General features: G+C 62.2%; 6 protein-coding genes across 6 annotated transcripts in view; 4 read left to right on the top strand and 2 right to left on the bottom strand.

The window, feature by feature from the left end:
• Positions 1–36: 36 nt before the first annotated feature.
• F751_1113 (hypothetical protein) lies at positions 37–1,663 on the bottom strand (the record flags this gene model as incomplete). The annotated part of the gene is made up of 5 exons (XM_011397985.1): positions 37–72; positions 141–833; positions 998–1,174; positions 1,349–1,486; positions 1,613–1,663. The coding sequence occupies 5 exons, from the start codon at positions 1,661–1,663 to the stop codon at positions 37–39; spliced, it is 1,095 nt and encodes a 364-aa protein (XP_011396287.1).
• Positions 1,355–1,552, top strand: F751_1114 (hypothetical protein; the record flags this gene model as incomplete). Its single annotated transcript, XM_011397986.1, has 1 exon — positions 1,355–1,552. The coding sequence occupies one exon, from the start codon at positions 1,355–1,357 to the stop codon at positions 1,550–1,552; it is 198 nt and encodes a 65-aa protein (XP_011396288.1).
• Positions 1,664–2,201: 538 nt separating the features above from the next.
• F751_1112 (hypothetical protein) lies at positions 2,202–3,638 on the top strand (the record flags this gene model as incomplete). The annotated part of the gene is made up of 4 exons (XM_011397984.1): positions 2,202–2,327; positions 2,441–2,662; positions 2,931–3,151; positions 3,521–3,638. The coding sequence occupies 4 exons, from the start codon at positions 2,202–2,204 to the stop codon at positions 3,636–3,638; spliced, it is 687 nt and encodes a 228-aa protein (XP_011396286.1).
• A 243-nt stretch (positions 3,639–3,881) lies between these two features.
• On the bottom strand, positions 3,882–5,660 carry F751_1111 (hypothetical protein; the record flags this gene model as incomplete). Its single annotated transcript, XM_011397983.1, has 8 exons — positions 3,882–4,034; positions 4,128–4,191; positions 4,442–4,524; positions 4,739–4,855; positions 5,021–5,123; positions 5,290–5,368; positions 5,464–5,530; positions 5,625–5,660. The coding sequence occupies 8 exons, from the start codon at positions 5,658–5,660 to the stop codon at positions 3,882–3,884; spliced, it is 702 nt and encodes a 233-aa protein (XP_011396285.1).
• Positions 5,661–6,775: 1,115 nt separating this feature from the next.
• Positions 6,776–8,939, top strand: F751_1110 (hypothetical protein; the record flags this gene model as incomplete). Its single annotated transcript, XM_011397982.1, has 7 exons — positions 6,776–6,901; positions 7,008–7,187; positions 7,273–7,434; positions 7,647–7,837; positions 8,191–8,338; positions 8,467–8,609; positions 8,834–8,939. The coding sequence occupies 7 exons, from the start codon at positions 6,776–6,778 to the stop codon at positions 8,937–8,939; spliced, it is 1,056 nt and encodes a 351-aa protein (XP_011396284.1).
• A 378-nt stretch (positions 8,940–9,317) lies between these two features.
• The window catches only part of F751_1109 (COP9 signalosome complex subunit 2), a gene marked incomplete at both ends in the record, with an annotated part of 3,453 nt that continues 2,332 nt past the window's right edge, over positions 9,318–10,438 (top strand). Inside the window, 5 exons of the mRNA XM_011397981.1 lie at positions 9,318–9,324; positions 9,416–9,433; positions 9,582–9,625; positions 9,739–9,860; positions 10,100–10,432. Of these exons, the coding sequence (XP_011396283.1) occupies positions 9,318–9,324; positions 9,416–9,433; positions 9,582–9,625; positions 9,739–9,860; positions 10,100–10,432 (524 nt within the window). The remainder of the gene's footprint in view (positions 9,325–9,415; positions 9,434–9,581; positions 9,626–9,738; positions 9,861–10,099; positions 10,433–10,438) is intronic.

Below are 10,438 nucleotides of genomic sequence, written 5' to 3'. Positions count from 1 at the left end.
TTGGCGACGTCCACAGCCCCCCAGTGATTGTACACCTCAGCCGTGCCGCTCGTCAGTGACACCGCCTGCGAGCTGTCCCAGAACTGGGTGTGCAGGCCGGTGGGGAGGGTCGGCGCCTGCTCGGCCAGCCGTCGGCGCACCTCCTCCGGCAGCGACGGCTGCTTGGCGCTGGGTGCCCTGGCTGCGACGGCGGCCGGCTCCACCACAGCCTTCGCGATTGAGTGCGGCCCGGACCGGGGGGCAGCCGGATCGACGATCCCAGCATAGGGGTCTGCATCGGGGAGTTGGGAAGGAGGCACGCGGGGCATCCGCCCGCCGAGCCCTTTTGTGGTGGGAGCCTGCCCGCGGCCGGCCGCCTCCTTGCCGCCCGGTGCGGCGCCCAGTGCAGCCCTGGATCCTGTCGGCGGCGATCCCTCTGCCCGCTCGGTCCCCGCCTCGGTCGCAGCGCCCTTCAGCGCCCGCCAGCGCTCGGCCAGCGCGGCGATGCCCGGGAGGTCCAGCTGTCGCGAGGCCTCCTCCAGACCGCACAGGAGGGGGCCGGCCTCGGCGCCATGCGCACCGCCCCTTGCAAGCTCGGCACGGAGCACGGGCACCAGCTCCTGTACGACCAGCTGCCGCGCAGCTGCCGCCTGGTCCAGGAGCGGGCCAGCAATGGCGAGGTCCACCCGTCCGGGGTCGAATCTGGGCCAGGCCGTCTTCAAGGTACTTGTCCCCTCCGTTGCCACGGCAGAGGATGGGCCCGCCTCCTCCACATCCTCCCAATCCTGCCCAGCATCATCCTCGCCAGGAGCGTCCAGCCCGCACACCGCGCTCAGGGCCGCCAGATGGCTCGTCTGCCGGGCAAAACAGTGTGCATGGGCATTTGAGCACACAATCCTCGCCTGAGGATCGGACCATGCTTTGGGCGCAGCCTGCCAGCTTTGCAGCAATATGAGACACCTGTGCGCTGTCTGAAAGTCCCAAAGTCCATCAAACGCCCAGCTGCATCCACACGTACCAACTCATGGACAGTGGACTTGGCCGAGTACACGATCTCATCCCAGTTCTCGCTCTGATGTCGCAGGGCTGCAGGGCTGGGCTGAGAGGGTGGGGAGGCAGAGGCTGCTAGCTGCACCGGCAGGTCTTGCAGAGGAAGCTTGAGCTTGTTCTTGAGGTACATGTAGCTGAGCAGCAACTGTGCATCGTGTAGGTGTGTGGGCAGCACAAAGTGTGAGTGGGGCCGGACGGGTGGGGTCGATCTGCAGGCATGCCACCCAATGGTAGGATGTAGGAGCACCACCCCAGCCTGCAAGCTTGACAGCAAGGGCGCTCCGGCTATCACCAGGACCCACGCAACTTGAGGCCTCACCTGCACATGTTTTGTGGCATACTTGGTGGTCCATTGGAACAAGAGCTCCAGAGCCCTGGAAACGAGCTCGCTCGCCACACCGGCGGGTGCGGGGCTGGGAGGCTTGCCAGCCGAATACCCGATGCACAGCTCCAAGACCTGCACGGCACAGGTGCATGTGGCATGTGGTTGGAGATAATCTGCGCTGGCGGGGTTGCCAGCTGACATAAGGCAGTGGTTCTTCACTGCTCCCCATACAAGGCACGAGAATGGGTCACCACTCACCTCTTGAACCCCGTCTGCCATAATGGTCCTGAAGGTCCCGGACCGCTCCATGAGCTCCGCACAGATATTCAGAACATTCAGACGAACCTTTGTGTGACATGGGGTTCACGGCTTCAGGCAGTTGTCCTCTGTGCATGAGGCTTGCAGGCGTGTGTCGTAGCCTCGCATAACAATCAGCACCACACCTGGAGGTTTGGCTCCCGCAACCTCGTAAGCAGGAGCTGGAACGCCAAGGGCACATTTTCCGGTGAGAATCTACAAGCCTGTTTGATCTCGCGGAGCTCGCTTGCAGGAACAGCAGGGTGTCGCTTGCTCGTGGCCTCCCGGATCACTTGCTCGAGGTTGCTCATGGAAAATGGTGGCAGTGAGGGACTGACAATATGATCTGCCAATTCATACACGAAAAATCCCAAAGCCAACGTCAGAATTCATTTGTCTCGTGTCTGGCTCGCTTGCGAGAATGATGTGCATGGAGTTCTCGCGCCCTGACTTGTACCCAGACCCACCCCACACAGTGGATGTGTCTGTAGCCCTCTTTGTCTCACGTTGCAAGTCCATCTGCGACGAGCATTCACGAGAGCGACACAGGATGACGGAGCCTCGACTCTCACGGCATTTCCTGGGAGAATCGTGCACGTCTGCTGCCTTGATCCCCGTCCCCCAGTACCCGCACACCAGCCTCCTCGCCGTAGGATCCTGGTCCACCGATGCCCAGGTGCGCCGAATTCGATATTATGGTAGTCTCAGATCCGATCATGCGCTTTATCTGGGGACTGAGGGTAGATGGCATTGGATCTTGAAGGTGCCCCTCCACGACTACCTGAGCAGGAGCATCGCGTGAGCCTGGTGAGCCTCCACGGCGGCCACCAGGCCGGGCCGTCACTGTCCTCCCTGGCCTCCCTGACAGTGGATGGCAAGGTGGTGGGCCTGAGGGTGTACGGGACCGACGCCAGCCAGCGACATGTTGTGGCGCTCACGAGGGCGGGCAGCCTGTGCTGCCTACGCTTGTCGCTACCCGAGGGAGGGGCAGAGTCCCTCCATGGCATGCAGGTACGGGGAGGGAGGGATTGTGGGGGAGGGGGAGTTCGGTGCTCACCAAAGCGTGCCCTGGGTATGAGGAGGTGCCAGACGGCGTGCCATGGAGTCCCTGACACCCGGAGACCAGCTACTTTCCCCTCCTGCTCTGGTCTCCCCCATCATGTTCAAAGACTCCGCACAATGTCGCCCTGGGCATCTCAACCCCACCCCATCATCTTGGCCGCACTCGTGCCTGGCCACCCCCCTCAAACCCAACATCCTTGACCCCCTCCCCCCCAAGGCCTCCGGCGAGGGCGTCCCCGCCGGCCGGCTGGGACCCCTGCACACCGCCCGCGGCGCCCAGCCCACCGGCCTGGCGCTCCTGGGCGCCGGCGCCCAGGCCGTCTGCGTCGACTGGCAGGGCGGGGCCCGGCTGGTGGACCTGGGCGCCGCGCCACGGCGCCACCCCGGCACCCAGCTCCTCGCGCCAGCCTCAGACCCCGAGCCATCGCGCCGCTTCACGTGCGCCGACGCGCCGCCGTCGGGGTCCACCTTCCTGACGGGTAACGCCGCCGGCGGCGTGGCCGCCTGGGACGCGCGCGCCGCACCCGGCGCCTGCCCCGCGCAGGAGCTGGGCCCCCAGTCCCCCGCGCCGGCGGTGCAGGGCGTGTGGGTGCACCCCACCCAGCCCCACCTCGTGGCCGCGGGCGACGCAGGGGGCGCGCTGGCGCTGTGGGACCTGCGTGCGACGGGCGGCCCCGCCTGGCGCTGCCCCGGGCGCGCGGGGTGCGGCGCGGTGGTGGGCGCGGCCTTCGCGCCCAGCGCCGCGCCGCGCGTGGCCTTTGCCACGCTGGACGGCACCGTGGCGCTGGCCTCGGCGGCGGGGCACAGCGCGGAGCTGTACCGCGAGCCCTGCGCGGGCATGGCCGCGCTGGTGGGCGACGGCGACGCGCTGCTGGCCCTCACCGCGCAAGAGGGCCTGCTGGTGATGCAGGGCGTGCTGGGCTGACTGCACGCATGACTGAGCACATGAGAGAGCATCTGATGGCATGCCCTGACTCGAGTGCCTGGCGCGCTGTACAGCCGTGCAGGGCGCGCATACATAAGGAGGGGGGGGGGCCACGGGAAAAGCATGCAGGGCGCGGGCCGTGCAAGGGGACGGGGATCTGGGGTCGAGGAATGTGGGGACCTCCAGATGCGAGGGTGTTGGAATTTCGGGATGCGGGGGCGCGGGCATCCGGGGTGCCGGGGCCTATTGCTTCCAGCCCTGGGGGGGCGGGTACTGCGGGTTGGGCGGGTACTGCGGGTTGGGCGGGTACTGCTGGTATTGCTGTTGGGGCGGGTACTGCTGGTACTGGGGCTGGTGGGGGGGGTACTGCTGGGCAGGCGGGTACCCGCCAAAGCCCTGCTGCGCGGGCGGGGTGTAGGTGTTGTACGCCGGGGCCGGGGGCGGCGCGCCCATGGCCTGCGGCAGCGGCGCGGCGTAGGGCATGCCCACCGCCGGGTTGGTGTCGCGCTCGTCCATCTGCACCTTATGCTGCGTCTGCATGCAGGCGCACACGCTGCACGTGGCCGGGGGGTGGGGGGTGGTTGGGGAGGGGGAAATGAGGAGCAGAGGTGAGGGGGGGCTGCAAGTTTGGTCTCCACGACGGCAGGGGCACGGCATGTGAATGGCAGCAGGGCAGGCCTGGGCGCTCGCATTCCTGATGCCACCTCAGACCAACCTCCCTGGTCCTGATCAGGACACAGGTTGCGACGCAGGGACTCTTTCCCAAACAGTTATGAACAAGGAAAAGCAACAAGAAAACTCACGAGCACCACAGGATGTCGGCGATGTTGTCGGCCAGGATGGCCAGGTCATTGAGGATGTCGTTCCCGGAGATGCAGGCCGCGATCTGAGGGTTGGGTTGATGTGGAGGCTTGATCAGGCAGACAATATGCAGCACTGAGGGCCGGATCCTGCGCAGGCGCCGGGCAACCACCCAGAGGCACAGCTATGGACCGATGCAGCGTGAAGAGTTGTCCTCACGCCTGACATGAACCGCGCATCCTGCAGCCAATGGCCCCCCTTTCCCCCAGAAGGTGGGCCGCCCGCGTCCCCAGACTCACCCAGCACAGGCAGGCGAGGTACTGGGCGGCAAACATGGTGCCGATGATGCAGTTGTCGCACTCCGTGTTCTGCAGGCGCATCTCGTCCTGCAGCATCCAGCGCGTCGATGCCACGCTCTGTGTCGGAAACGTGAAGTTGGGGCGGGTGAGGTATGCGAGCAGGGACCGTGCGCAAGCCCGCAGGCCACACGGCTGCTGGCGGTCTGGGAACACATGCATTCAGGTGCCTGGGCCGGCCATGGGGACTGCTCCCGGAACCCCACACCGCCAAGCAACAGTCACCTGTGGGAAGCAGAAGAAGACCTCAGTGCACAGGCAGAACTCGGGGCAGCTCTGCTCGCCGCACCGTCCCGAGCAGGGCCAGTCGCCATTGCAGCACAGGTACCTTGAAGGGGATGGGGATCGGGATCTGTGCTGTGAATCACCCGCCACAACGCCAGACATGCTCCCAACCTGCCCCCAGCACGGACCCACGACAGGTCGGAGGGGAGGCAACTGACCCTGTGCCTGTGTCTGCTCACAGCCAGACCGTACGACCAATGCTACCCCACCTGGTCATGTCATTGTGGAGGGCCCGTTTGCGCAGGTGGTACGACACACACCAGGAGCAGAAGATGGAGGTGCAACAGACTGTGGTGGGAGTCGGAGTGGGGCACGATGAGCAAGCCACGCCGTCGGCTTCTGCAGGGGTTCGTTCAACCACCCAAGACAGACCTGGGCCTTACATCCGGGGGAGGCGATGCAGGCATTGCTGAGGTCGGTCTTCCACAGTCCCGTGTACCCGCTGTGGGCCTGTGGGGGGAGTCGGAGGGAGGTATTTCCTTCGTCTGGACGCTATCTAAAGATCAATGCGGATCACAAACACCCCTCGGTGACCCCGACGTACCTCCAGCTTCGCATACTTCTGCTGCTTCGAAGCCATGGCAATAACGGCCCCAGCCCGCGTCGAGCAAATTGCCGCGAAGCACCCTTCCTGGACCTAGCAGAATGAGTGCGACACTGGACGGTGGAGGTCCCGTGACTAGTTTTCAAGCTCCTCTCCGAGGGGTAACTGCTCACGCGGAGAGTACTAAACCCCGAGATCGGAGATCCCTTTTGTTCTCCATTCCAAACTCGCATTCCACAGCTCTCTCGTGGGATCCCAGCCAACACCTCGAGTGATGCCTGGGACATGCTCAACTATCTTGTGCTGTATATTCACATGTGATGCACTAGATTTGTGATGTTGTGTATATGCCTCACATCTCTTTGGTCAAGAAGTGCATGCCATTCCTGCACGCTGTTCATTCAGTATCCCTCAGGGAGGCGGGGAGAGACTCTTCATGATCAATGACAATATGCACGGCTAGTATGCCAGCTAGGAGCAAGTTTGTTAACATGGAGTAGGTCCAAAGGAACACCCTCATGGAGATGGAAGTTGCGCATCGTTTGCATATCCCATTGCGACGATCTTAGTGCTGCTTGAGCTTGGAATTGAGACTTGTCAAGTGTTCTGATTGCAAAACAATATGGGCCCTGCACACATTTGCCCACGGAACAGAAGGCTCCGTAGGGTCCGCCTGTTACTCTGCTTAGTAAACATGCGGACAGTGGAAACAAGAGATTGCGCGCCCGGTAGAGCGCTTCATCTGCAACACGGCAACTCACGTCGTTCCATACCATAACTTCTGAGGACGAGCGCGATTACTTTTTGCAATTTGAGTACAATGAAGCGATGAGCAGGATTTCGCGGAGCACAGGCTGGACAGTGCCACACCAGATCTCAAGCCCCTACGCGGTGCAGAGTGATACATGAACCTGGCGCGGAGGTCAACTCCTACTGCATCACGCGTGGGAAGTCCTTTTATGGATGCCGTGGATCCGATCGTCCCGAGGACTTCGAAAAGACGTCGCTCTCTACACCACCTCGTGCTGCTGGCCGTAGCTGCCATTCTCTTGATCAGCTCTGTCGTACGCTATGCCATCCTCCATTCTAAAAGCGATGCGAAGAACCCCGTTCGCAATGCATGGGCCGGTGGGAAAAAGGACACCTTGGTCATGTACGTGTTCTCCAACACCGACCCTGAGTACATCACAAACCTGAGATTTTTCGTCCAATTCGCCATCTCCAAAGACGATCGCTGCGACTACGTGATCGTGGTGCAGACCGATGCCGACAAAGCGGTGAGCTGGTGGATGGGGAGGGTGCGTAGGGCAGTACTTCCAGGAGAGGTCTGGGCCCTTCCTGCCCACCCCGCCATCTCACCCCCACCCCTCCCCCTCATCACAGACGCCAGACTTGCCAGACCTGCCGCCGAACGCACGCTACCTGCACCACGCCAACGAATGCTACGACTGGGGAACCATCGGATGGGCGATCAACGTCGCGGGGGTGGACACCCGGCCCTACTCCTTCTTCATCTTCATGAACAGCTCCGTCAGGGGGCCCTTCATCCCGCCCTACGCCAAGGTGTGCAGTATGATGGCATTTCTCGCCGGCCTGATGCAGGCGCCAGTGCTGTTCGTCACTCCAACATCTGCTCGACCGCCTGCAGGACATGATCAAGTGGCAGGACGTTCTGATTGGCAGGATCGATGCGAGGGTCAAACTGGTCGGCCCCACCATCAGCTGCGAGGGGTCCCCGCCAGGCGGGCGAGTGAGGGAGAAGTGGCGCGTCAACCCCCACGTCCAGTCCTATGTCTTGGCCACCGACCAGGTGTGATAAAGCTGGGGTTTCCCTGTTGCAGGGTGCCCAAGGAGACAGTGCTCTCGCCGACCTGCAGTGTGCAGGGCATGCGCCCCTCTGAGGTTCCAATTCACAATGTGAAAGCTCAGAGTTTTTATGAGGGACTGTCCTAAATGTATACTACGACCAGCCATTGCCTGAGTCTCCCCCCCACCCCACCCCCTCTCTTGACATCATACCAGGTCGGCCTGCGGATCTGGCTCCAGGATGCCAAGGTCTTCCAGTGCTGGCACAGCATGTGGGATGTTATCTGGCACGGCGAGCTGGGGAGCTCCCTGGCCATCCTGAAGGCCGGCTACAACCTCGACTCGCTCATGCTGCGGTACCAGGGGGTCGACTGGCAGGACCACGCCAATTGGGCCTGCAACGCGCAGTGAGCGCAAGGGGCTGGGGTGGAGGGGTTGGTGGTGTTGAGGACTGAGCAGGACGGAATGCAGATTGCCCATGAGGGGCCTTGTGCGGCCCTAAGCGCCTCAGCTCACCATCTGGACTGGCTTTCGTGTCTGCATAACATGGGCCTGTCTGCTGCTGGTTGCAAGGCGTTCAGCTGCTATATTCTTGGAGGGCCAGGCACACCATCCTGCATTCTGGCAAGCATCGTCTAGGATGCTTCATGCCAGGCCTTACAGCAATGGGTTGACCTAATGGGCAATTCCCAGATCAGAGGCACAGAGAATTTTTTGCACGCCTCCACCTCTTCCCGCTCCTGTCAACACCCCCTTGCAGAGCAAATCCGTATGGCGAGCACTACATGGATGGGCAGTCGCTGGACCCCTATGAGGTGATGTTTGTCAAGGTCAAGGAGCGGGTGCTGCAGAACGAATGGTCGTTTGCCCAGTCGGCGGTGTACATGTCGCGGGTCATCACCGACCAGGTGAGCGAATGGTAGGGACTGGGAAAGTGTCTTGATGCACTACTTTGCACCCCATGACTCTGATCACAGCTGGATGGTCACGTATCCCCACACCTGCTATCCCCCGCACCCGTTCCCCACCCACCCAGGCCTCTGGGAGCCTGGATGTGCTGTCCAATGCGTACAGGGCCAACCCCGCCCCGTTTCGGGAGCAGAGGATCGGGTACCTGCTCCAGCGCGGGCCGGAGTGCTTCGACTTCGAATACTACCTGGCCCAGAACAGCGACCTGAGGTGCAGACAGGGAAAAAGGGGCTGGGAAGGGAGGGGCATGGGGTCCTGCCTAGTTGCTTGGAGGTTTGCAGGATGGATGTGCTCGGCTCCAGGGATCTTGGCCTGAGCCAGAAGACCCAGGCTCTGTGTGCGGGCCTTGAATTCCTTGTCAGCCGGCGCCAAAGTCATGTGCAGCGGGCCCTGATGCCGTAGCATCAACCTGCCGTGCCCCACTGCCATCGCAGCCACATCAAGACCAAGGATGAGGCCTGGAGGCTGTTTCTTAGAGGCGGGGCGTTCGAGGGCAGGAGCTTCAGGTTTACCTGCGAGTCAGGCATCAAAGCGCCCTGAGTGGCACTGTACTGTGCCCTGCGCGGCACTGTTACACCAATGCTTGATACTATCCTGCTTGCTGGTGGTAAACTCTGTGTGCTCATCTTAATGTGCCGGAAGATCCTGTCGAGGTTGGGAGCGCGCGCGATTTACCCAGATCTCGATGCTCTCCTCTTCAGGCAGCGCATCCCACCAGAGAGGGTGATGATTGAATCTTCTCAAATCAATTAGGAGAGAGAGCTCGTACCCTTGAGGTTTAGGTGCGGCTTGCTCCTCAGCCTGCCGGGACTGATCCAGGTGGTCCCGGGGCCCTGGCACGCTATCTTCTGCAGTACGTTTGGACCCCAGATTCATGTACACATTGTAGTCTGAAGCGACCGCAAATCGACATTAGCCATGGATGGTGCGTGGAGGTGCCATGCCCGGTCGGCCTCCGTGCCTCGCATGACTGCTCCTGGTCCGTGCTGATCATCACCCATCCTCTCCCATCGCAGACGACAGCGACATGGAAGGTGAAGCCTTGGTCGTTGTAGAAAGTATCCACTCCCCTGAGCATTGCATGAGCGTGCTGAGCACCCTTGGAAAGCACAACTTTCTCCGTGCAAGCCTGGTGTGGCTTTGGCTCAATGACCCTCTTGCCCCTCTCCACCCACATCACAGACTATGGCTTCGACTACTCAGAGGATGAGATGGAGGAGCAGGATGTGAGCGGAGGAGCTTGGCTGGGGCATATGCTCCCGGAATGGATGTGTATCTTGCACCCTCCTGCAAACACCAAAAACCTGTGCACACCTTGACCCGCCCCCCGCCCGCCCAGGTGGATGTGGAGAACCAGTACTACAACAGCAAGGGCCTCCTGGAGACGGAAGACGGCCTCGACGAGGCGCTGGCCGGCTTCCAACAGGTCCTGGAGATGGAGTGCGAGGACCGCGAGAAGTGGTGCGCTGGGTGGCCTCAGGGTTGGGCGGGGTGGAGGGGTGGGTGCTGTGGAGTTGCAGCATCCATGGTCCATGCAAAGGGATCCGGCATAAAATAGTAGCTGGCTGCATTGCGGGTGATGTGGCATCTCCTGGTGCAAGATGTTCATCATATGCTCTTGCTGGTCATCCCGCCGTCTCGCGCTCTGGAAGGGCCCCTCACCCTTGCCCCAAAATCCTCCCTCCCCTCTGATCCACCAGGGCCTTCAAGGCCCTGAAGCAGATCGTGAAGGTGCACTTTCGCCGCGGCGCATCAGAGGACATGCTGGCCGCGTACCGTCGCCTGTTGGACGCCGCCGCGGTGCCCTCCATCTCCCGCGCCGCGGCGGAAAAGAAGCTTAACTCGGTGCTGGACTGCGTGGGAGCCAGCCCCGACGCGGCCCTGCTCCGCGATTTCTACGCGGCCACGCTGGAGGCGTTGCGCACCCACCCCAACGATCGCCTCTGGTTCAAGACCAACATGAAGCTGGCCACGCTGTGGGTGGCGGAGGGCCAGATGCAGCGCGCTCTCACCATCCTCAACGCACTGCACAAGTACTC

The sequence above is a fragment of the Auxenochlorella protothecoides genome (genome assembly GCF_000733215.1).
Source record: "Auxenochlorella protothecoides strain 0710 unplaced genomic scaffold scaffold122, whole genome shotgun sequence".
Taxonomy (NCBI): domain Eukaryota; kingdom Viridiplantae; phylum Chlorophyta; class Trebouxiophyceae; order Chlorellales; family Chlorellaceae; genus Auxenochlorella; species Auxenochlorella protothecoides.
The sequence above is the reverse complement of the archived record's forward strand: the minus strand, read 5'-3'. Positions and strand labels throughout refer to the sequence as shown.